The sequence below is a fragment of the Eriocheir sinensis genome, chromosome 12 (assembly GCF_024679095.1).
Source record: "Eriocheir sinensis breed Jianghai 21 chromosome 12, ASM2467909v1, whole genome shotgun sequence".
NCBI classification, from domain to species: domain Eukaryota; kingdom Metazoa; phylum Arthropoda; class Malacostraca; order Decapoda; family Varunidae; genus Eriocheir; species Eriocheir sinensis.
The window spans coordinates 6715207-6740425 of NC_066520.1; the positions used below are offsets into that span (position 1 = coordinate 6715207).

Below are 25219 nucleotides of genomic sequence, written 5' to 3' on the forward strand. Positions count from 1 at the left end.
ACTAAATTTGGTGGAAAATCATATCAGCCCAGCGCGGCAAATCTACAGACGAGTAACTGGTGGATGTTCTTGCCCAATATAGCACCATTTTTGCATAGCTTCACCTATCACCTGACTGATTCTTTGACCAAATGGTTGTAAATATTGCAGTTGGCAATACTCCCTTGCCAGAATCTGAAGAAAAGATGTCCGCAGTTCCCTCAATACGGCTGATCATCCCACACACACCAACGTAAGTGTTAACATTCAACACTCCCTGAACGTGCATGTAGCTTCGCGAGAGGCATACATAACTGACTCCTATAGATCTGGACCTCCTCTTTCCAATGGGGTTTTTGGTTTTTAGCTGTGATGAATAGTTTTTGAGATACAGAGGTTAAAAGAGGGCCCCCATTGGGCTGCCTGACTGCGCCTGAGGGGATAGTCGCGTCCGCACCATGCGCAAGGAAAGGGTTAAGAGGAATTTAGAGGAGGATTGAGAGGTTTAGAAGAGGATTAATCTTCTTCCATTTCCTCTTGACCCTTTCCATACTGTGACGCCGATGTCTGCGTCACAGATGAATAGGGTTAACACTATATGACCTTATTGGATTATCCAATTATTTAATTAAATTCATTTAAAGGTAGTAAATAGCTGACATATGAGAAGAAGCAAGAGGTGTTGAGAGTTGTTAGGATTTAGGCGATTATAGCCGGGGATCAGGCAATTATCTATTCCATACTGGCACAAGTCTTGGTCCAATGCTCGAACCAGGATGTGTCTATCGTTCAAGCTAAAATAAGCCTTGAATGGTAGTTTACACAATCGCGATCGTTGGACCCGTAATGAGACAAATAAAATAAATAATTGCCTATATGACTAAATGAATGGTGAAAGGAATTACTATATTGAAGTATTTCTTTCCATAAAATAATAAGTAAAATAACTTACTAAAATAAATAAATAAGCAAGAACATAATAATTGCTTTAACTACTGATACGCGCAGCGCGCCATCTGTGGAGTAAAAAAGTACATCTCTTCAGAGGCAGGCCACCAGCCACTCAGTTAGTCTGTGCCCGTCAGTCAGTAAACAGTCAGTCTGCAGCCGAACGTCAGTCTGTAAAGCAGTCAGTCTGCAGCTATTCATCACAGCGACTACACCCATTACTCCGTCGCTGCATATTACAATCCATATCCTCAAGGGAGACACACCCACGAGACACTCAAGGGCCACCATTTTCTCCTTGAAAAGAACAACAACTGGGTCAGCTAAGTATTGCAGGTGGTGTTGAAAAGATTTATTGTTAGTACTGACAAGATTTTGCATGTTCATCGTTTGCAATCTTATCCTACGTGACCCGACCACGAGCCATTGTGTGTAGGGAGTGGCGGTAAGTCCTTTCTCGAAGTTTCTAGGGGTGTCTCAGTCGAATGACTAGAAGTTGGTTATTGGTAACTTTATTAAATTCCAACAGTGTGTGAGGCAGAGCTGACCCCGCAACCGCCACCACCCCACCGGCCAGTTTCACATGGAAATACCATAGCAGTGATGGTTAAAGCAGCTATTATACGGGAACAATATTGATGGAGCAGGGTGCTGTCTGATGTGACTGCTCAGTGACCGCAGGGCGGATTAGTCTGGAGGTATTTCTGCTGTGCAGCGGCCCGGCCAGCTGACATTTTCTGTAAAACATGTTCGAAAGAACGGACACCCGTGGATGACTAAAATGTTTATTGTAAACTCGAGGATCGCGAAACTCGAGGTATTGAAATACATGTAAAAGCGCTTATTGGTTCCGACCCGTGGAAAATAATTACTTTTTCTAACTTTGCTCCTTTGTTATCACAATTTTTTTTACTTTACTCCCTTGTTATCTCAAAATACGTACCTTGTTAATAGGCAGAAAATGTGAAGTAAGAACAGATCGTTTTTAAGCCCCAGTTGAAGGCGGCTGCCTTACAATTGGCTGGCAGTTCTGAGAACACACTTGTGATCCACATGGTGTCGTCTGCTAAAGTAAGGGCGGTTGCTCGCGGTCACCCGTGTGACGGTTGGACAAACTTATATTTTTCTGGTAGTTTTCTGCGTGTTATGAAATAATCTGCTAACTCTGTCTGTTAAAAATCATGAAATCACTAATATCATGATTGACTTATCAATGGCTATTGAATGTAAACCGCTGCCGCTGCCACAAAATCGCTTGCAGAGAGGTTCAACTTGCTTAGTGTTTCCATATTTCCCTCACCTTCTTCTTTTGACCTGTAACGCTTTGTATCGCTTCTTAGGTCCTCCTTCTCCACACTTTTATACTTCACAACATGCACTTAACCCTTTCCTTGTGCGCAGTCTGGATGCGACTATCCCCTCAGGCGCAGTTGGGGAGCCCAATGGGGGGGTTCTTTTAACCTCTGTATCTCAAAAACTATTCATCACAGCTAAAAAACAAAAACACCACTGGAAAGAAGAGGTCCAGATCTATAGGAGTTGGTTATCTATGCCTCTCTTGCGAACGTACATGCACGTTCAGGGAGTGTTGAATGTTAACACTTACGTCAGTGCGTGTGGGATGATCAGCCATATTGAGGTAACTGCGGACATCTCTTTTTCAGATTCTGGCAAGGGAGTATTGCCAACTGCAATATTTAGAACTATTTGGTCAAAGAATCAGTCAGGTGATAGGTGAAGCTATGCAAAAATGCCGCTATATTGGACAAGAACATCCACCAGTTACTCGTCCGTAGATTTGCCGCGCTGGGCTGATATAATTTTCCACCAAATTTAGTAAAGAACCCACTCAATTGGCAATCCTGTGTTGTGAGAATTAGTGTTGGAACACTCTCATATGCGGGAGATTTGAGTGCGGCTGGAGCTCGCAGCGAGCGTTTAGCGCCACCAGCAAATACGCCTAACGCCCACTGCAAGCGTTTAGCAATGAAAGGGTTGAGGCCGCTTTCACAGTCATTTTGTTTGTTTTGATTATTACCAATGGCAGCGATCGCCGCTTTATTATTTCCAAGTGAAACTGACCGATGAGGCAGTGGCAGCTGTGGGGTTAGCCTAGCCCCGCACTTACCACACACACTCAACATTTCTCGCTTCATCTGCAGCCACCACTACCCCATCGGCCAGTTTCACGTGAAGTACTAAGCGGCAATCGCTGCCATTGGTAAAGATCAAAACAAAGTGATTGTGAAAGCGGCCCTTAGTTACTTATAGGTGCGCACTTATACACTTCACCCTGAACTTAGGTGTTTTTCTGTCCTTTTCTCTCTCTGATTTTGCTTTTCTATGCCCTTTTTGGCTATTTTCCACTGTTACTTTTCACCGTCGCTGCCATGCATTACAAGTCAAAAGAAGAAGAAAAGGAAAACAACACCGGGAGATCTACAATTTTCACAGACTTGATAAAAAGTTTTCTGGACTGTGGTTCCACAGTACGGGGTGTTCTCTTATCTTGTCAATCAAATAGTAAGCAAAGCAGCTCTGCCAGTCCATTTTACGAATCTCTTGGTGGGCCATCTTCCACTGCTCCTCACTCCTCAGCCACTGCCGTCATCTGTTTGTTTACATGCAGCTGTTCCCCACACTCGTACTCACAACCGTTTTCCATTCATAAGGACAACCAACAACTCGCTCCCGGCTGGGCATATGGGCAACCGCGTTTGGACACCACCTTTTAAGGCAGCACGCATGACGCCGACGGTAGGTAGACATGACCCGTACATGTCAAAGCAACGCGAAACTCGTGGCGGTAATGCGCGAAAGTCGTGATGGTAAGAATTTAGTACTAAGTGCTAAACTCGAGGATCACGAAACTCGGATAGCGCGAAACTTGAGAGGGTACTGCATATTAAAACATAATATGATTGAAAATATTAATCAACATCTATTTCTACTTGAAAGTAAGTAAGCAGTCCCTGAGAGTCAAGATCAAGACCAAGATTGCCCATTGAACGTAGCTTCCCCGTATGATTAGTTCCCTCAGTAGCTCGGCGAAAGTTACCGCCTGCACACTGTGTAATAAATGAATCTACCAACCAACCCTTTTGTTTACCATTTCAAAGTCACAGCTGCTCAGGGTAAGAGCACTGTAATTCTTCAACCAACAGTGGAACACTTTGAACACAAAGAAAAGCACAAAGTAACAAACGGTAACATATTCATAATTGTAAGTAAGGTGGCCGCATGTAATACTGTATACACATTAAGTTCCGGAAAAATGTGGATTTAAAAAAAATTATAAATATATCTTGACAAATTATAGGTGCGTCTTATACTCCAGTGTGTCTTAAATGGCGGAAAATACAGTACATCCTCAGGTCGTCCCACCGAGCTGAAGCAAGATACCATAAGCATCACCTCTTCAGTGGGTCCAGAGGCTGTACAGAAGCAACAGGACAGAATACTGAAATAAGGTTGTGATCGGAGGAGCCCACTGGAGAGAACAGTTTGACAGAGTAAGCCGAAGGGTTAAAGGTTAGGAAGAGATCTAGAATGTTGGGTGAGTCTCTAAGGCAGTCAGGGATATGTATTTCAGTTATCTTCTGCAATCTTTAGGTAAAAAATTACAACGACAAACATCTACATATTAAGGTAGACTACTTACCATCTTTACTTCCATCAACTCCACCTATTCCTGTTCCTTCAGAAGCTCCAAACTCAGAATCTGATTCAGCATCAGTTGGTGTGGATGTGCGGTCTTCTTCCCATTTCACCAAGCTACTTGGTCGATCTCCAACACTAGTTCCTGTAGATAACCAAGGACAACAACTAGATTATAGCACAGAAAATAACCGCCTCTCTTCTCCCCTTGGCTTTAGGCCAGTGACTGAATGGCAGATTCAGCACGTGACTCATCTCATCTCAAAGCTGGGTTACCACTGAAGAAAGGTCAAAGCATGGATGGTGGAGAACTCAGGGGGTCATGCATTTGTTGTGGGAAGCTATACTAAGAAAGGAGCCCTCGCATATTTCAAACAAAGGTGTACAGCCACCAAATCGTTATTACGTTGCCAACCTTGTCAATGTAAGTTATTACAGTCATCTGTCTTGTAGGGGTTACTGAAGTTTCTCTGATATGGTTGAATACAGAGACGTTCCCAATACAGGTAACTCTCGAATTACGCGTGTTTGGTTTACGCGTTTTTTAAATAACGCGGGGTCCAAAATCTATATAAAGGTTTAATTTACACGTTTTTTCACTTATACGCGATATTTTATGGAGTGGCCACCAGATGTCTCACACAACTGGACTCACACGGCGCCGTGGCCACACAGCTGAGCTCAGTTCTCCCCGCACGCCACTTGAACAACAATACAGTACCCACGATGCCACGCTACTCAACAATAGGGGTGGGCAGGTACCGGTACTAAAGGTACCAGCTATACGGTACGGTACCGGTACCAATACTAGCCAGTCGCTCATGGTGTCCCTCATTTCTTCCTCACACGAGTAAGGCTGAGACTGAGTGCCTGAGTGGATATCTCGGTGATATGGTCATTCTCTCTCTCTCTCTCTCTCTCTCTCTCTCTCTCTCTCTCTCTCTCTCTCTCTCTCTCTCTCTCTCTCTCTCCACTGAATGAAGTGAATATTTATTTTTCAATAGAAGCCTACCTCTTGTTTGATTTACATTGTTTTTGATTTACACGACCTCTTCAAGGACACAATACTCGCGTAAATCGAGAGTTACCTGTACCCATGTCTCAGGGACTGTACAATAGTAACATAAGTGCATTAATTAGTTGCCAGGGTTGTTCAATTCTGCAGGTTTTTATTTTGCTTACCTCTGGGGCTGGTAGTTACACCAGATGGTGTGGAGGCAGAGAGAGGTGTGGTGCCAGGGGCAGCAGTAGCAGTAACAGGGTCACTCCTACTTGGGTCTGATGTGGTGGCTGGTGTTTTTGGGGAGCCCTGGGCTGGAGTTGTTGGGGCCATGGCTGCCTTGGAGGGAAGGTCATCCAGCTTGGACACGGAAGATGGGTTCTCGGGCCTAAAGAATCATATCAAGCTGAGGGTCTTTGCTAATGTCAGCGTGACATGTCAATAGTCATAATACATATATTTTGCAACATATTTTGAAGTTCTCTGTGGTCTAGTGGTCAGCGTGCCTTGCTACTACTCCACGGGCCCGGGTTTGAATCCCAGCCCGGGCAGTCGGCACACAGCTCACCCAGCTGTTCATTCTCCCTTTTGGGCTGGTCGATAAATGGGTACCTGGGTAAACCTGGGGAAGGTAAACTGTGGTAACCCAAATGTCACATTGGCCCTGTGTCTCGGGGTGATGGGCTCCCTCCCACCACAGGCTCAAGGGCCAATGCAATGGAGATGAGCACCGAGGCCACGCGCTGCTATAGCGTATGCTCCCACCTTTACCTTTACCTTTATATCACCTGTCCATATGGATATTTTCAAACTATTTATATTTCTAAAGACATTTGAAGTGCTTCACATCAAGTTTTTACATTCATTAAATCATCAAAATAACAAAAATATTGTAATACAAGAACAGAACTAGAAAATTCTTGTGAAGAAAATTGGAACTACCTTGGAGGGAGAAGTGTATGTGTGGATGGTGGTGGCCGGCGGGGGCGTTTGAGGGGAGGTGGGTGGTGCAGTTCCCCTCCAATTTCTGCTCCTCCACCCAGGTAATAGTGCTCTGGCAACCGCCCACCTTCACCACAAAACAGCTGAGTATAAGGAAGGTCAGTCTTAAACACTGAGCTGTGACTGACAAGGCATAAAATGATTACTCAATGGTATAAAATATAACGACATTATATTACCATAGTATACATTTTGGAACCACAAACATCATCATCATCATTTCATCGATGCCTGCTCCTAGGAGCTCCCATCAGTGGATGGCCACGGCAGAAGAGCTTCCAAATTTCTCTATCCAGACACTCCCTCCTTGCCTGCTCAAAGTTTCTCAAAGATCTTTCCCCCCTCTCCCTAACGTACTCTTGCACCCTATCCCTCCTTTTCACTGGAGGTCGTCCTCTAGCATTCCCTCCCTCTATCTCACTCACATACACCCTTCTGGGTCATCTTACTCTCCTCCATTCGCTCCATGTGGCCAAACCACTTTAAAGTCTGTCGCTTCACTTCTTCCACCACTCCACACTTCTTCCCTTCACCCCTGTGACACATTCCAAAATGCTAATACACACTTTCATTACTCATTCCATCCATTCTACTCACACCACAAACACTCCTCAAATAACTATTTCCACTGCCTGCACTCTAGACCTCTGACTTTCATTCCAGGCCCACATTTCACTTGCATATGTGAGGGTTGGTACTATTATTGTATTTCTCAAACCCCTCTTTACCTCCATGCTCACATTTCTGCCATTCATGATTCGTCCCAAAGACCCTACCACCCTTCTTCCTTGCAGTGCCCTTTCTCTTATCTCTCCCTCCGTACCACCATGCTTACACATAACTGATCCAAAGTACTTAAACTCATTGACCTCCTCCATTTCTTCACCATTCAAAGTTATTTTGCATTCACATTCAAATCCCACTCTATATGGGCATACAAAATCTACAACCTCACTTCTATTTTGCTCACAAACCATCACTTTACTTTTGTTGATATTTACTTTCAGCTTTCTCCTGTTACAGACACTATCAAAAACACTGACCAAATTTTGTAGGTCACTTTCATTTTCTGCAATGAGCACCGTGTCATCAGCAAACAGTATCGAATTCAGTACCCACTTCCTTCCCTCATCGAACATTCTTACTCCAGCCTCTCCAACTTTGCACTTCATTTCTCCAATAACACCATCCATCTAAATATTGAATAACCATGGTGACAAGACATGGTGTTAAAAACTTCATTTTTACTTCAGGTAAAGCATTATATCAAGGTTTAAATCCCAGGTCATGCAATGAAATGTACGAAAACTAGAGGGGGGGTTACATTTTACGTACTATCGCGCAAATGAACCATACATTTTTTTTCATTCTTGGTCTATAAAATTCTGAACAGGGCTTTCATCTGAAACTTGGTTGAAATCGATATCTTTCTTAGAAGTGGAGTTATTGTTGATAAACTTCAGATGCAATTTTCTCATTTTTTTATAAAATGGCACTTGAGCCCCTATGGTCCTGGGGCCCTCATATAACTTTCTGATTTTTAAAAAACTTGGTTGATGTGAATGGTGTCAATTGTTGAGTATCCACAACAAAATCCTTTTGTTCTCTGGAATGGTTTAAGTCCAGTCTAGTCACTTACTGTTTGTTAAGATCTTTACACAAAGTCTACAGGTTATAGAGAAGACAAATTGGTTAGTAGTTCTTTAAATCTTTTGTTACATTTTTTTATTTAATATAATGGTGGATTTTAAAAAAATGGCAACTTTGTGGGCATTTAGTATATAATTAACTTTTTTTTATAAAATTGACTGATATTTTTATTAGATCTATGTTTGGCAACCTCCATCTCTGCCCCTACTCATCCTCGCAAAGCTTTCTTTACTTTATCCATGATGACACTGAAAACTTCCAAGTTCGCTAAATAATTTTCCTACTCATCGTGGTCCCTGTACATTTTGCAGTAGAAATTTTCTGCAACTCTAATGATTCATATTGGCATGCGTATCAGTCAGTCAATTGGGGCATATGGTGGGGGATGCATCACCACGCCCACCCTATGATGCCAAGCCCGGGGGTTCCTCTGGGCAAGTCTCTGGGCAGGCCCACTTCCCATCTCAAGTACTTCTTTCAACTTGCTCTGTGGGCATTTCCTTGACCTCCTCCACTTGAGGTTGTCTCTTACAGTAGCAATCGGTAATAGGCCTTGAATAAGTCTCAGAGTAATTGCTGCTCTGTGTATGCACTTATTACGAAAGGTATATATCTGCCTCTTAAAGTCACTATTCAGTGTCCATGTCTCACAGACATAGAATAAGACAGGAAGACCAAACAAGTTGAAGATCTAGATCTTTGTCCTGCACAAATATCAACAATGCCATATACTTGTGCTGGGTGAGTCCATAATACTGTAAGTCAATCCAATCCACAGTAAGACTTCTTGATGAAACACAGTTGTTCTGCATTACACTACCAAGGTATGTGAAATTTTCAAATATATCAGTGTCCTTGCCATACACATGAAACGACTGTACTGTTTCATTTAGCAAACCTTCAAACACCCGTTTACCTTGGTCTTATTACAAGAGACGTAGATTCCAAATGGCTTCACCTCGTCATGCAGTGGCTCAAGAGCCATTACCAGAACTTCAAATGACTCTGCAAGAATAACTGCATCATCAGAAAAAAAAGATGCTCCACAATGACTTTGATCCACAGCTCTACCCAGTATCCAATCCACACAAGTGTTCAAAGGTGATGGGTCAAGAAGATAACATTGCCTGAACATCCACCCACAACACTTCACAGCACTCTCAGTCCTAGAGCACAGGTCAGTCAATAGGCCAGTGGTTCTTGCAGGAATCTCGCAGAGCCATAAGAGATCCTGGAGTGTGCCTCATGATGCACCGAATCAAATGCATTCTTGAGATTCAGAGAGGCTACAAGCATCTTTCGAAAAATATGTTCCTCCATCACTATGTAAAGCACTACGATCTGGCCATTTGCCAACTTACCAGGTGTTAACCCAGACTGCACAGGTCTCTGTCACTCCAGCAGCTGGTTGCAAATCCACATGAGCAATAGATGGGCAGGCATCTTGCTTGGTATGATGAGCAGCGTAATACCAAGGTAGTTGTTGTAGTCTATATGGTCCCCTTTCCTTTTCTAGATAGTGATTACCAGTCCCTTCTTCCAATCATCACCATCCTAAGTGAGACCCCTGACATACCTCTCTTGTCTCTCCTCTGGAGAGCTCTAGTCCTATGGGACAGAGCCCTATGTTGATCCCAACTCCCAACAAGTCTTGCAGCGCGACTTCTCGATAATCATTTCCCCCGAGGCAGAACCACTCCTAGATCTTGAGTGCTCTTCAATGATCTTTGTAGCTTGAAAAGTTTCCCATTTGAAGGTATCCCACAGTTACAAAGGGTCCTTAAGTGTGCTGAGCAAATTGAACTGATTTGAGACTGTCACTGCATAGTCATGAGCACATGCCAATTCTTTCAATCTCTTGACATGAAACACAGTATGATTACATTTCTAGACTTGTTGACTTGACATTAAGCTTGAGTGTTGAAACAACAAGCCTATGATGAGTTGTAAAGAACTCAGCACTCTGCAAAACCCTGCAGTTCTGGATGATCCTCATTCAAGTGATTACAAGGAATAACTCATTTTGCCCATGTGTAGAGAGGGGGTGACCTGACTCACCTCTCTTTGGCTTGAGTTGTATGTGGTGTGGGGGCTTGGGTTGCGACCATGGTGAGGCTGGCTAGGGTACATGTGGTTCCAGGCAGGGTGCAGTATTGAGCTTGCCCTTTGAGAGAGGGATAGTGTTTTGGTGTTTCCCTGCCCAATACTGAGCATCTTTGGTGATGTATACTACGTGCTTTAGGCCGGAGTGAGGGGTTGTGTTGAGTTGCCTTTTTGTCATGCTAGCTTGCCTTAGGCCCCTTTCACACAAGGACACTTAGCAGTGCTACTTACATGTGACTCAATTTTAGCAACAGTGCTGAAAAGTGCTGCTTATCTTTCTAGAAAGTGATGGGGGGATCGATTTAGCAGCGCTGCTAAAATTGAGTGAGGCATTAGCAGTGCTACAGTTGTGCAATGCACGCGCTGTAAAAAAAGTGGCGCAACTGCAGCTACGTGCGAAAGCTCCAACTGAACGCCAGGTATTGTGACGAGCAGCACTACTTTTTGTGGTCGCCACCGGCAGCTAAGCCAACTACTCAAATCTGTCTGCAACGCTACATTTTGAGATCGTACTGCATGTAAAAGCCTCCATTCATTTCCATTTGTGCTTCTAAGTGTTCCTGTGTGAAAGAGGCCTTATTCTCAAGCACCCATAATGTTTTGTTGCCCTGTTTTGTTTTTGTATTGTGTTTTGCATTCCTTTTAACTCTTGTATTACTGTGAGCATATACTGTGAGGGCAACTACCACCTGGGCGAGGCGAACGACCTGAATACACTCGCTGCTCGTCAGAATCAAGCCGTTCGACGCTTCAGATGAACAAACCACCGAGGCCTCTTAACCCGCTGTGGGAGGCAACTTGGTGGGTGGCCAGCGCATTCCTCGTCAGACAGAAGCTGAGCCTCGTCCTGAACACTTGATTCTGCTCTGGCTCCAGCTCTGCTCTCACTCGGGTTTCCTCAGAACCATGGGCTTGTTCTGGGTGCCCTTACCTCTCTCCCCTCCACGCCCTGACTCCCGTTACTGCCGTGACCCTGACCCCCCTTCTCCTCCTGCGCCTTCCTCGTCCATCACGTCTACGCCACTTCAAGGACAAAGCTGTGCTGCCTTGTCACTGGCTCGCCAAGGACGGGACGCAAGAAGGAAGAAGCCGTGCGAAGGTTCATCGCTGAGTCCAGCATGCTGAAGCCTTCCCGTTGGAGATTTCCAGTTTTGTGAGGCTGTTTGGGGTTGTTTACTTTCTTTAAAATAAATTGGGTGTCTAACCATTTTTCTTGTTTTGTGTTCATACCTTACGATTGCAGCACCCAACTTGGAACCTTGACATATACAGTGGAACCTCAGGTCATGAACGCCTCTCATCATGAACAAATCAGTTCACGAACAAATTTTCCAAAGAAAAAATGTCTCAGGCGACAAACGGTGTCTAGACCTACGAACATGCAAGCCGGCAACATCGTGGGGCGACAAGCAGGTAGCTTTGGCTAAATACGCAAAATGTAAGGGGACTCCCAAACAATAAAATCTCTTCCCTTTCCCTTCCTCACCACCTTCCACTTATTAAAACTGGTGTCGCACAGGGCTTTTTCCTCCAACTGCGTAGGCGGTAGTGGCAACCGGAACTCCAACATTTCCGGATGTGCATCACACATGGCCAAGGTCAGTTGTCTGTATTTACAACGTATACAAAGCAGTCGCCCTGTATCCACGTGGCACCATCTGCTAACGTAAGGGCGGGCTGTTGCGGCTTGTGCTGACGTTATCCATGTTTGTACTTGTTGCTGCAGTTAAATGGAAGAAGCTACTGTGGCCATGAGCATGGCCTCAAAGACGGGAGGACAGGAGTGTTTACTCAAACCTCAATAAAGAACTGTGTTGTTAAGACCAGGAGTCATACAAATTTTACAGAATGGAGAAAAAAAAGATATTTTGAACTTTGGTCCCACAACACGAGGTGTTCTCTTATCTTGTCAATAAAATAGTAAACAAAGCAGCTCTGCCAGTCCACTTTACAAGTCTCTTGGTAGCCCATAGTAGTTCCACTGACCCTCACTTCTCAGCAACTGCCATCGTCTGTTTGTTTACATACAGCCGCACAGTTGCTTGTACCCACAGCCGTTGGAGGAAAACGGCCAGTGTGACACTGCCTATTGCGCCGTTAACTCTCCTTCATACAGGTACGGCAAAATTAAATAAAGTTTTAGTCTATATTTTATCAGTTTAGTATTGTATATATATCCCGTTTTCTGTGTTAGATATCCATCGGTTTTGTGTTATGAACTTATGCAAAAAGTACTGTTGTAAAAGTTTAAATAAGCAATCATCCGGGGTCCAAGAATGGATTAATCCATTTTACATTGATTCCAATGGGGAAAAAGCTTTGGATTACGAATAATTCAGGTGACGAACTGCCTTCAGGAACAAGTTAATTTCGTGAACCGGGGTACCACTGTACTTAGTGAAGCATTTTGTTGTTTAACCCTAGTAGCCAGTACCTAAATATATTGTCATACTATGAAGATAAAGGGACAAGTAGACAAACTGACATGATGATAGAAAGAAACAAAAAGTAAGTACAGTACCTTCCCAAGTTTCGCCCTTGCTTTGTTCCGAAGGTATAGCGCTAAACTCGAGGATCGCAAAACTTTGGGTATTGAAAACACTGAAAGCATATTTATTTGTTAAGACCCATGGAGAAGCTGACATTTTTTTCCACTTTACTCCCTTGTTATCTCAAAATACATGCCTTGGAAAAAGGAAGAAAATGGGAAGAGAAAATGGGTCGTTTTGAAGCCACAGCTGAAGGCGGCTGCCTTACGACTGGCTGACAGTTCTGAAAACACCCTTGTGATTCGCTGTGAGTCTGATGACGTCATCAATGGCGCTCACTCAATCAGCGGCCTCGCTGCCTTCAGGTGGCGTCACACTGGCCGTTTTCCTCCAACCTTTGGGGCTAAGGTTGCCCATACACCCAACCGGGAGAAAGTTGTCAGTTGTCCTTAAGCTAGTGGGCCTTTTAACTCCAACCACGCTGGCGGTAAGGGCAACTCCAACTTTTCCGAGTGTCTCACACACGGCCAAAGTCGGTTGCCTATATCCACAATGTGAGCAAAGCAGTTGCCCTGTATTGACATGTCGCCATCAGCTAAAGTAACGCTGAAACGAAAGCTTTGTGAATTTGAAGTCAACGTTGATAGTTAAATTGATAGTTCGTAGTTTTCCCGTGGGCCATTAGCACACATCTCTGTGAATCCCACCCCAGCACGTGTGAACATGGTCACCCAACTGAGGGAGTATAAAGCTGCTGATGTCCCACTGGGGCTTTTTTCTTCAACTGCATTGGCGATAGGGGCAACTGGTAACTCCAACTTTTCATGGTGCGTCACACACGGCCAAGGTCGGTTGCCCATATCCATAACGTAAACAAAGCAGTCATCCTGTACAGACATGGCATCATCTGCTAAAGTAAGGGCTATTGCAGATTGTCCTACCATTACCCATAAATAGACTAGTTGCTGCAGTTAAATGGAATGAATAAGTGGTCGTGGGCACGATCATGAATTCAAAGACGGGAGGACAGGAGTGTTTATCCAAACCTCATCAGAGAACTGTGCTGTGAAGACCGAGAGTCCTTCTACAATTTTCATATACTGGAGAAAAAAAGGTTTTGAACTGTGGTTCCACAGTGTGGGGTGTTTTCTTATCTTTTCTATTAAATAGTAAACAAAGCAGCTCTGCCAGTCCACTTTACAAGTCCTTTAGTGGGCCATCTTCCACTGCTCCTCACTCCTCAGCCACTGCTGTCATCTATTTGTTTACATACAGCCGCGTGGTTCCTCGTACCCACAACCATTTTCCGTCCGAACAGACGACTGACAACTCGCTCACAGTTGGGCGTACGGTTGCCTGTAGCCCGATGGTTGGAGGGAAACAGCCAGTGTGACACCGCCATTTAAGGCAGCATGCGTGACACTGATGGTAGGTAGATGTGACCCATACATGTCAAAGCAGCGCGAAACTTGGGGCGATAATGCGCGAATGTCGGGATGGGAAGAATTTACGACTAAGTGCGAAACTCGAGGATCACAAAACTTGGATGGCACAAAACTTGGGAGGGTATTGTAGAGCAAATATCCTGGAGGGAAAAGAAAACTTCTTTCTCCATTTTTTTATTAATCTTAATTAATGAATCAAACTGACATTTTTGGGGTTATCAACACAGAATTTACTCACCCGAGGGTCTGGAGGCTTGGCATGGATATTATTGTTGTTATTATTGACAGCTGCCAAACCCTTGATCTGCAGTGCCTCAGCTGTCCTGATGAAGCCCGGCAGCTGGTCCTGCATCACATTGACCTGAAACATCCAAATCATATTCTTTACTCATGCCTACTTCAACTGAAATCACCTATCACCATAAGCCTATTGTAACAACATATCTACAGCAGCTCATCACTTATAAATCTGAACACATTTATATAAACATAATGAATAAAGTGGGAAGGCATTTATCAAATTGAATTTAGGGTCTCCTAACACCAGTGTTGTTCAGGATCTATCTAATTAAGATAATAACATTATTGACCTTGACATTAAAATAACATCTATCAGGTCAGGATCTGTAGAACACAAGGCATTTCCAGGAAAAAAAAATCCATATCCTGCTTTCTTTATACTAATTTATTCCAGCAAGGTTATGGGCTTTCAGAAAATACTAGAATGCTGATGAGCCAAAAAACTCTGAAATGTAGGCAGCTCATTATTCATCAACAGTCATTCACATTCATGTATTTATTCATCTTTCCCTTTAAAGTTTCATCTAAAGGTTCATCTAACTTCCATTTCTTTGTTTCAAGTATCTTATTGAACTTTGTGGGGGGTTTCTCATCCTTATATTGCTTGAAGGTACCATGTGTGATTCCAGGAAAGTGAACAATGCACACATGCTGAGGATATAACATTTTCAGGAAAGTGAACAATGCACACATGCTGAGGATATGACATTTTCAAACATAAAATGTCTTTTTTTACTTAGGGTACCTGCTTCTTATAGGAGCATTGTAAATGCTAATATAAGAAGCAGGTTTTATGTGAAACAATGTCCTTGTCCTTCTTTCTCTTAGATGGTGGTTTCAGGTTCTGCTCAGCTTTCTCCATCTTAAATTCTGTCTGGTGACATCTCAGAAGAAAATATATATTCCTAATCAAATTTTAAAAATGAACAGGCAACACAAAATAATGGGAAGGAAAGGTAAAGGTGGGTGCATACACTACAGCTGCTCATGGCAACCAGTTGCCACAGGACATGGGCCAATGTGAAATCTGAGATTGCCACAGTTTACCTTCTCCAGGTTTCCTCAAGTACCCATTTACTGACCAGCCCGAAAGGGAGGATGTACAGCTGGGTTAGCTGCACACCAACTGCCCGGTCTGGGATTCAAACCTGAGCCCGAGGAGTGGTAGCCAGGCACACTGACCACTAGACTAATGTCAAATTTTCCCAGTCAAATTACATTAGGGAAACACATCTGAGAAAATTACTTTAACACATTAACCGCGTTTGAACTTCCCGCCGCCTCCTCCTTGTCGTGTTTGGTTCAACTCGGCATAGCCTCAATACCACGCGAGCCACCGACTCGAGAGGAGGTGTGTAGCTTCACTCTGGTTATGAGCTGCCACTGAGACAATAAAACTCATGCTCCACCTGTGGTACACTATGTGGTAGACTTGTTCTTCATTCATCACATTGCGTGGTGCGCCATCAGTGGAGCACGCTCCTTTTGCTCCATCCGTGGCTCAAGCCGCCATACACACATTGTTCTTTCAAAAGCATGCATCTTGTACTACATGTGGAGCACACTACTTGTTGATTCATTACATGATATAGGCTATCTTTTAAGATCTTGTGACACTTTATTCTTAGTATTACGTATTTAATCCTACAAAATCTTCTTTTTTCTTCCTTTCCTTCCGTCATCCCTCTCTATACCTTTCTTTTGGCGTCATGCTAATCTTTCTTCATTTATCTCTCTTTTACATTTCTCTTTTCCCTTTTTTCTGCCGTACTGACTGACTGACTGATTGATTAATTTCTTAATGACTAATGACTTGAGTGATTAACTTACTGTCTTGCTACTGCCTGAATAAATAGTTAACTTTCTGACTGACTGACTGACTCGCTTATTTACTAACTGATTGACTGACTGACTAAATAAATGACTGACTGACTTCCCAGTGAAATGACTCAAGAAATTTTTGACTGAATTCTAGATGTAGGCTGACACTTACTAACTGACTGACTGACTAAGTGAAGAAAAAACTGCTGAGTGACTAACATTTTAATTTTATATTTAAGTGACTGACTAGCTGACAGACTGACTGACTGACTGACAAACTGATTGACTCACTAAAGGTATATATAGCTGAACAATAAGATAACTAATTTTTTAGATTATTCTCTAACTCACTGAATGACTTACTGACCAGATGATTGACTGAGTATCAGAAAGTCTACCTAAATAAGCGAAAAGATTCTGACTTATTTCCTGACTGAACCATTGACTAACTGATTGACTAAATGCTTAACTGACTGACTGACCGACTGGCTGACTGACTGACTGACCGACTAATTACTAAGCATGCATTACATTAGTGAGATATTTGACACCACTGTTTTAATGCTATCAGATTTTGAATACATGGTTAGTGAGATATTTGGAACTGCTTCTTAGCTACCAGATCTTGAATACATGGTTATTGAGATATTTGACACTGCTTCTTAGCTACCAGATCTTGAATACATGGTTATTGAGATATTTAACACTGCTTCTTAGCAACCAGATCTTGAATACATGGTTACTGAGATATTTGACACTGCTTCTTAGCTACCAGATCTTGAATACGTGGTTATTGAGATATTTGACACTGCTTCTTAGCTACCAGATCTTGAATACATGGTTATTGAGATATTTGACACTGCTTCTTAGCTACCAGATCTTGAATACATGGTTATTGAGATATTTGACACTGCTTCTTAGCTACCAGATCTTGAATACGTGGTTATTGAGATATTTGACACTGCTTCTTAGCTACCAGATCTTGAATACATGGTTATTGAGATATTTAACACTGCTTCTTAGCTACCAGATCTTGAATACGAGGTCGAATGCTTGAGAGTGCACAACGTAAATCCCCTTCAACGTTCAGGCAGTTTCTATACTTGGTTTTGATAGCAACGAGCGTGGAAAATGCAGTTTCACATAGATACGTGGATCCAAACATTGTTAGAATTTGAAGAGCCTGATGTGAGATCAGAGGGTAAACAGGAAGGTACTTGACCCAGAACGTCTCCAAATCCATATCTTTCAAGTCTTCTTTAGCTCTGGAGTTGAACTTCAACTCAAGGAACTCCTCCTGGAATTCATCAGCAACATCAGCTACCTCACGTACATTGAAATGGGTTCCTGATGAATTTCCAGGCTTCACGGTTCTCGTCTATATCTGGGAAGTATCAGATGAATTTTGCTTTCAAGTCACTTAGACGAGTGGTAATTTGTTTCTTTAACTCAGAATCAAGGTTACTGTGAGCGACAGCAGAATCCAAGTTCCTAAAACTGGCTGTATTTCCCTGCTGAATTCGACATTTCCAGAGGTCGAGTTTGGCCATGAAGGCTCAAATGATGTCATGATGCATGATGATATTGATGTTTTTCCTTTGTAGTTTAAGGTTCACAGCATTCAATGCTTCAAAAATGTCCACCAGGTAAGCTAGAGTTAACTGAAAGCCTTCAGACTGGAATTTGTCAAGAAGGTCTGCCTTCTGCTTTGAATCTAGAAATACTGCTACTTCTTCTCGTAGCTCATAAAGCCGTCCAAGCATGTTCCTTTTGATAGCCATCGTACGTTCGTGTGAAAAAGCAAGGCTACATGTTCGGATTCCATATCCTTACACAGCAGTTTGAAGAGACGACTGTTTAAGGCTCCAGTTTTGATGAAGTTGACTACCTTGATAGCCACGTTTAGGACATCCCTCATTTCAGCAGGCAAAGTTCTGGATGCTAAGGCTTCACGATGAAGTATGCAGTGTGTACTGAGGGATTTTTTTCTTTCACCTTTGTGACCAACCCAGACTGCAGACCAAGCATGGCTGGAGCTCCATCAGTACATACCCCTACCAGCGAGTCCCAAGAAAGTTTATTTTCCTGAAAAAAGTTAGATGAATTATGAAAAATAGCTTCTGCTGTTGTGCAACCTTCCATGGGGTGACAGAATAGAATTTCCTCTTTTATATTGTTGCCTGACATGAAACGAGCACACATCAGTAACTGAGAACACTGAGCGATATCAGTCGTTTCATCACACTGGATGACAAAAACAGGAGGGGCTCTTACTTGGTCGAGAGTTTGATGTTTGATATCTTGAGACAATTCATCGATCCTTTTCTTGACTGTATCGTTCGACAGAGAAATTTGGGAAAGCTTGTTTGCACTATCTTTCCCCAGAACGAGTTCTGCTGCACAGAGTATACTTGGTTTTATGAGACAATCTCCAATGTTATGGCTCTTCTTGCTCTTTTCAATCAATCAGGGGGGGGGTCAATGTATACAGAAAATGGTATGCCTGGGAGACTTTTGAAAACAAGAATTAGTAACAACAATACTTCTGCATTATTTCATAAACTTATCTTTACAGTACTGCCCCACGCTCTTGTCAAGAAATTAGCACATAACTGAAAATATGTATACCTTTCACCTGAGGCTTGCGCCCCCCCTGGAAATCACTCACGCCCCCCTAGGGGGGTGCGCCCCCAGGTTAAGAACCACTGCTCTATCGTCTTCATGTATCTTTCCTATGTTCAGTGTGCCGAGTGAGGGAGAACATAAGTTATTACAGGTTAAGAATCCCTTACCCAAAATTCCTGGGACCGAAAAAGCTGCGGATTTCAGATTTTTTCAGATTTCGGAATATTTTTATTTGAATCTAATAAAATGAAAACTGATATAAGTCAACATTTGGGGTTTATTCTCAAGAGGGAAACCTACTAATTTTGAGATGCTGACTGCTTATTTCTGGACAAAATATGATGCTTTTTATTATGGAGATAGCATTTTTCTCCGGAAATCACTAAATGATTGACTTTTAAATGCCTGTTATGCATCCACCGCCGCCCACCGTCGCAACTGCAAAGTAGCTCACGGAGAGATTTAACTTACATATTGTTTCTGTACTTCACTCACCACTCACAAACTTGGTGGGCTAGGCTGACATCAGCTGATAGCGTTGGTCTATCAGCATCCTTCCATCCCGTTCATGAGCCGTCACACGGCAAGGGTCTGTGGTCCTTCCTCGGAGGGACGTACACATTTGACCCTGATGGCCTCCATACAGTCCGTGTCCCCACCCATGAAATGTCGAGAAAGAAAAGGGGGGTGGGGGTGGGGGGGGGGCATTAAAAACTTTCGGATTTTGGAACTTCGGATAAAGGATTCTCAACCTGTATTATCTATTGCTTTACATTGCTGCTAAATGGGACTTGTATACTGATGATTTTGTTGTTTTCTGGCCACATGTCAAAAAAAAAAAAAAAAATCTCCACGGGTCAGAACAAATAAGCGCGTTTTCAGTGTTTTCAATACCTCGAGTTTCGCGATCTTTAAGTTTAGCGCTATACCTTTGGAACGAAGCGAGCGCAAAACTCGAGAGGGTACTGTATACTTGTGTTGAGCGAGTCCATAACACCGTGGGCCAAGGCAATCCGCCGTAAGACTTCCTGGCGAGACTTACCGTTATTATGAAGTATGCGACCAAGATATGTGAAGCTTTCTAAGATCTCAATGTCCTCGCCACACGCAAAACAGACTGTCTGTTTCATCTAGCAAGCCTCCAGACACCTGTACCTTCGTCTTGGCCCAAGAGACCTTAGTCCCAAGGGCTTCTCCTCCTCGTGCTATAGTTCCCAGGAAAGCCAGTATGTAAATCCTGTACCCCTACCTTTCCCCCCCCTCCCTTTGCTTCCAGACATCATCCAGACATGTGTCCGTAATGCCGTCTCAGTTGGCTTCGGCCTTAGTAAATTATTTCTTGTGTACTAAATTTTACTCACCAAATGAGCATTTATCAAGTTAATGCCCTTCCCCCTTTACCCCCTTTGTACATATTTAATAATTCCCAAGTTTTATAATTCAATACTTCCCTTCAGCTTAACTTGCACATTCTAACACGTTCAGTTCTTCTGTTTTCCAGCCGTTTCCTTCCCACTCAGCCCGAGGCATCAGTGTTTGTTGGGCCCTTGGAAGGTAAGGACAAACAATTTGTTGTCCTCCCTTATCTTCAAAACATAAATTCTTGTCCCCCACTATTGTTAATATTCTAATGTATATCCACATACATCCATTGCATTATTAATTAGAGTGTTTGCTGGGCCCTTGGAAGGTCCATTTGTGGCTGTTCCCTGCAATACGCCGTCTCGTCCACACACATACACACACCAAATTAGACGGAAGTAGATGGAAAGACGGGACAGCATGAGCATAGCTCCGTTCCTGTAAATCACAAGTAGGTAAATACAACTAGGTAAATACACACACACACACACACACACACACACACACACACACACACAAACACTTCCCAAGCCCCCCACAATTAATCATCAATATGTAATTGCTTTTCTCACCACTTTGTGAGCAGACCATAGGCCCTCCAAGGTTAGTCAGTAAGTTTAAGTCTCCTCAGGCCAGGTTAGGCCATTAACCCTCTCGCGCACGATGACGCGTTTCGCGTCATCAAAGGGTAAAAGGTCCTGGCGCACGATGATGTGAAACACGTCATAAAAGTTAAAAATATTGATTAAAAATTAAGTTTTCGGTGAAAGTGCGTCAAATTTGGGAGCGTCATTTGTTGGGATAAGTTCCTTAACCCTTTCATTGTTAAACACTCACAGCGAGCGTTAGGCGTATTTGCTGGTTGTGCTAAACACTCGCTGCAAGCTCCACCCGCACTCAAATCTCCAGCGTATGAAAGTGTTCTAACACTAATTCACACAACACAGGATTGCCAATCGAGTGGGTTCTTCACTAAATTTGGTGGAAAATCATATTAGCCCAGCACAGAAAATCTATGGACGAGTACCGTATTTTACAGCTTACAAGACTCTGCATCTTGGAAGACGCACCCTAATATTGGAGAGAAATTTTGAGAAAAAAAAAAATTAAGTCATTCTCACACAAGAACAGCTTCAGCATATCCATGAATTTATGTAACCTTTTCTTAAAACAATCTATTGTCTCAGTACTCACCACAAGTTTGCTGGAGCACTCACCTCAAATGTACAACTAGGCAATTTCAACTACCATTGGTAAATACACACGCACTGAAACAGTGGGTCCCCGACATAAACATGGTGGCATGTAGGCTATTGGTTTGTTTACATTCATCACTCGTCCGATTTTGTTCGTATGACGATGGCATACTAGTTGGTGGTTAGTAAATATACTATACATCTTTCAATGTCCAAGGGTGGCTTTATTTCCATAAAAGTGCATAGGAGACAACACATCAACACAACAGATCCAAACGCAGCCGATCCAAAGGCTTGCTGGTCTATGGAAATAAGCCACCTGTACCATCAAAATCAAGAGCGGAATGGCTCCTGCCGCTACCAGCCGCACAATAAACAACAGACGTTTGGGTCACGTTTGGGCTTGTGGCTTGGCTCCAGGAAGGTTTATGGTACAGGTAACTCTCGATTTACGCGAGTTTGTTTTACGCATTTTTGAACTAACGCGGGGTCCAAAATCCAAATAAATGTTTAATTTACACGTTTTTTCCACTTATATGCGATATTTTATGGAGTGGCCACCATATGTCTCACGCAACTGGACTCACACGGCACCGCGGCCACACAGCTGAGCTCAGTTCTTCCCGCACGCCACTTGAACAACAATACAGTACCCACGCTGCCACGCTACTCAACGATAGGGGAGGGCAGGTACCGGTACCAGTACCGGTACTAATGGTACCAGGTATACGGTACGGTATCGGTACCAATACTAGCCAGGCACTCATGCTGTCCCTCATTACTTTCTCAGACGAGTGAGGCTGAGACTGAGTGCCTGAGTGGATATCTCGGTGATATGGATATTCTCTCTCTCTCTCTCTCTCTCTCTCTCTCTCTCTCTCTCTCTCTCTCTCTCTCTCTCTCCACTGAATGTATAATGCATACCTTTTTCACATAAAAAATGCCTGAAAGTTTAGCCCTGCGCGTTATACGCCGAATGTACAAATTTTTAATGATTTTTTTTCTTCTTTGGAGTGTTTTTAAGGGTCTGTGTTTCGTCTTATCCAAAAACAACGGCAAACTAACCTTTATTATTGTTAATGATCCTTCATAGTCCATAGCTGTCTTATAATATGTTACCATAGAATACAGGGCGATCAAATAACTACTATACAAAAATTAAATCGGTGGAGGATCGCCCATGCCCTGCTGTTATCCCGTTTTCCCGTCGAGCGCCATTTGTATTATCTTGATCTTGATGTCACAGCTGGCTTACGATTGTATGACTAAGGAGCAGTACAAGCTACATAAAAGAATCATATTGGAAAAAAATATCCATGTGTTCATTATTAATTATTAATATTAGTGAGAATAATGGGATAAATATGATATCAGAAACTGTACATCATGAGTCTTGTACGAGGAGTTATTTCGCGCAATACCAGCCCGGCTGCCATTTGCATTGTTTACAAACCACACAACCACACCCATACAACAAACAGCTGCATGACGCGTGTCACCAGAACCGCGTGTATTGTGTCTTGCCTAGTCGTCTGTCATAACCTACTAGTGACTGTGAGAATAATATGCTTATTATGATCTCAGAAGCTGTATATAATCAGTATGTACGAGGAGATATATCTCGCAACACCAGCCCGGCCACCATTTGCATTGTTTGAAAACCACACAACCACACCCAAACAATAAACAGCTGCATGCCGCGTGTCACCAGAACCGCGTGAATTGTGTCTTGCCTAGTTGTCTGTCATAACCTATGAGTGATGGTGAGAATAATATGCTTATTATGATATCAGAAGCTGTGCATCATCAGTATGTTTACGGGGATGTATTTCTCACACCAGCCCGGCCGCCATTTTCATTGCTTTACTCAAGGACACTTGTCAGTTCAAGCATTAAAGATTACACCAAAAATATATAAATTTCAGGAAACTGTACATTGTCAATGTTCTTTGACCCATACATATTTCTGAGCATTTTAAGAACTTTTCTTTTTCAAAATTGTTGTCTTAAAGTTTGGGGTGTGCGCTATACGCCGCAAAATACGGTATTTATTTTTCGACAGAAACCTACCTCTTGTTTGATTTACATTGTTTTTGATTTACGCGTCCTCTTCAAGGACGCAATACTCGCGTAAATCGAGAGCTACCTGGAAATACTTATAACAAGTAAGTACTGAGGTTATATTATATAAAAGGCTGAATTAAATAGTTACCTAAGTTAACCTCATAATGTAATGACAACATACAAATCCACGTCCCTATTGGTCGAGCCAATATGGTGACCATCCAAGCTCACTTGAGCCTGGATGTTGCTGCCACAATACAACATTAGACGCACAAGTATTTTTCATGGTATTTTTTAGGAAAAAAAGTGCGTCTTGTATGCCGTAAAATACGGTAACTGGTGGATGTTCTTGCCCAATATAGCGGTATTTTTGCATAGCTTCACCTGTCACCTGACTGATTCTTTGACCAAATAGTTGTAAATATTGCAGTTGGCAATACTCCCTTGCCAGAATCTCAAGGAGAGATGTCCGTAGTTCTCTTAATATGGCTGATCATCCCGCACGCACCGACGTAAGTGTTAAGATTCAATACTCCCTGAACGTGCATGTACGTTCGCAAAAGAGGCATACATAACCGACTCCTATAGATCTGGACCACCTCTTTCCAATGGTACCATTAAAAAGAAAACACTTACTTGTCCATTGTATATGAAGTCCATGATGGACTCCAGTTCCCAGAATCTTACATCACGCAGGAACACAATAGGATGATCACTTGGGTTTTCCTGCAAAAAATAAAAAAATAAATAAATAAAAAAAGGAAGTTAATGAAACTGTCTGCCACTTCTTTCATATCAAATAGCTGAGCTTGTTTTGCTTTATCTTCTCAAGAAAGCACTAATATTTCAACAGTAGATACAAAGATTTATTGAAGAGCATTTATTTTGAATAAAGAACAACTTCATGCACCTGTTAACTAAACTGTAAATTGGACGAATTTTATTGCTTATTTGAAAACCCTTTCACTGAACAATTATGAGAAATTTACCTAAAAACTCGTAGTTTTGCATCACATCTGAAAATATGGGAAGTCAAAGCAGATGGAATAGACCTAACATTATGCTCTGAAAAAAATACTTAAGAAGATTAAAATAAAAGGGGAGGTAAAAACACAGAACATTAACATGATTAATGTATAGATTTCTTATTAATATTACATGAAATACTTTGTATTCTCACTTATCTTGAGATGTCTCACATCCTCATGCCTTTTACAACATACCTTCAGTAGTTCCCGGAAGAAATTAGAACAAGCTGAGAGCATAAGTTTGTGTGCTTTGAGTCTTCGTCCATCACAAGCCAGGGTGACATCCACAAACTGTCCCTCCTCAAGCAGACTACGTAGAACACCCACGACACTGCTCTGGTAATTGTTCCAGCGGAGGCAATAACACTGTTCACTCATAGTGCCTGAGCAGTGGCAGCACCTAGAAGACAGGCCAGGAATAAATCAAAGCATTTCATTTAAAGGAGGCAATATGAATTTAAATGAGAAAATGGTTTGGTAAGGCACAAAGAGAGAGAGAGAGAGAGAGAGAGAGAGAGAGAGAGAGAGAGAGAGAGAGAGAGAGAGAGAG

At 42.7% G+C, this 25219-nt stretch overlaps 1 protein-coding gene across 2 annotated transcripts in view; it reads right to left on the reverse strand.

Annotated features, from left to right (window-relative positions):
• Positions 1–25219, reverse strand: part of LOC126997338 (broad-complex core protein isoforms 1/2/3/4/5-like) — a 60177-nt gene that overhangs the window by 15443 nt on the left and 19515 nt on the right. For both annotated transcript variants that reach the window (XM_050858382.1, XM_050858383.1), the window contains exons 2-7: positions 24865–25069; positions 24278–24367; positions 14512–14634; positions 6527–6669; positions 5767–5972; positions 4589–4729 (exon numbers count right to left, since the gene is read on the reverse strand). In XM_050858382.1, the coding sequence (XP_050714339.1) occupies positions 4589–4729; positions 5767–5972; positions 6527–6669; positions 14512–14634; positions 24278–24367; positions 24865–25069 (908 nt within the window). The remainder of the gene's footprint in view (positions 1–4588; positions 4730–5766; positions 5973–6526; positions 6670–14511; positions 14635–24277; positions 24368–24864; positions 25070–25219) is intronic.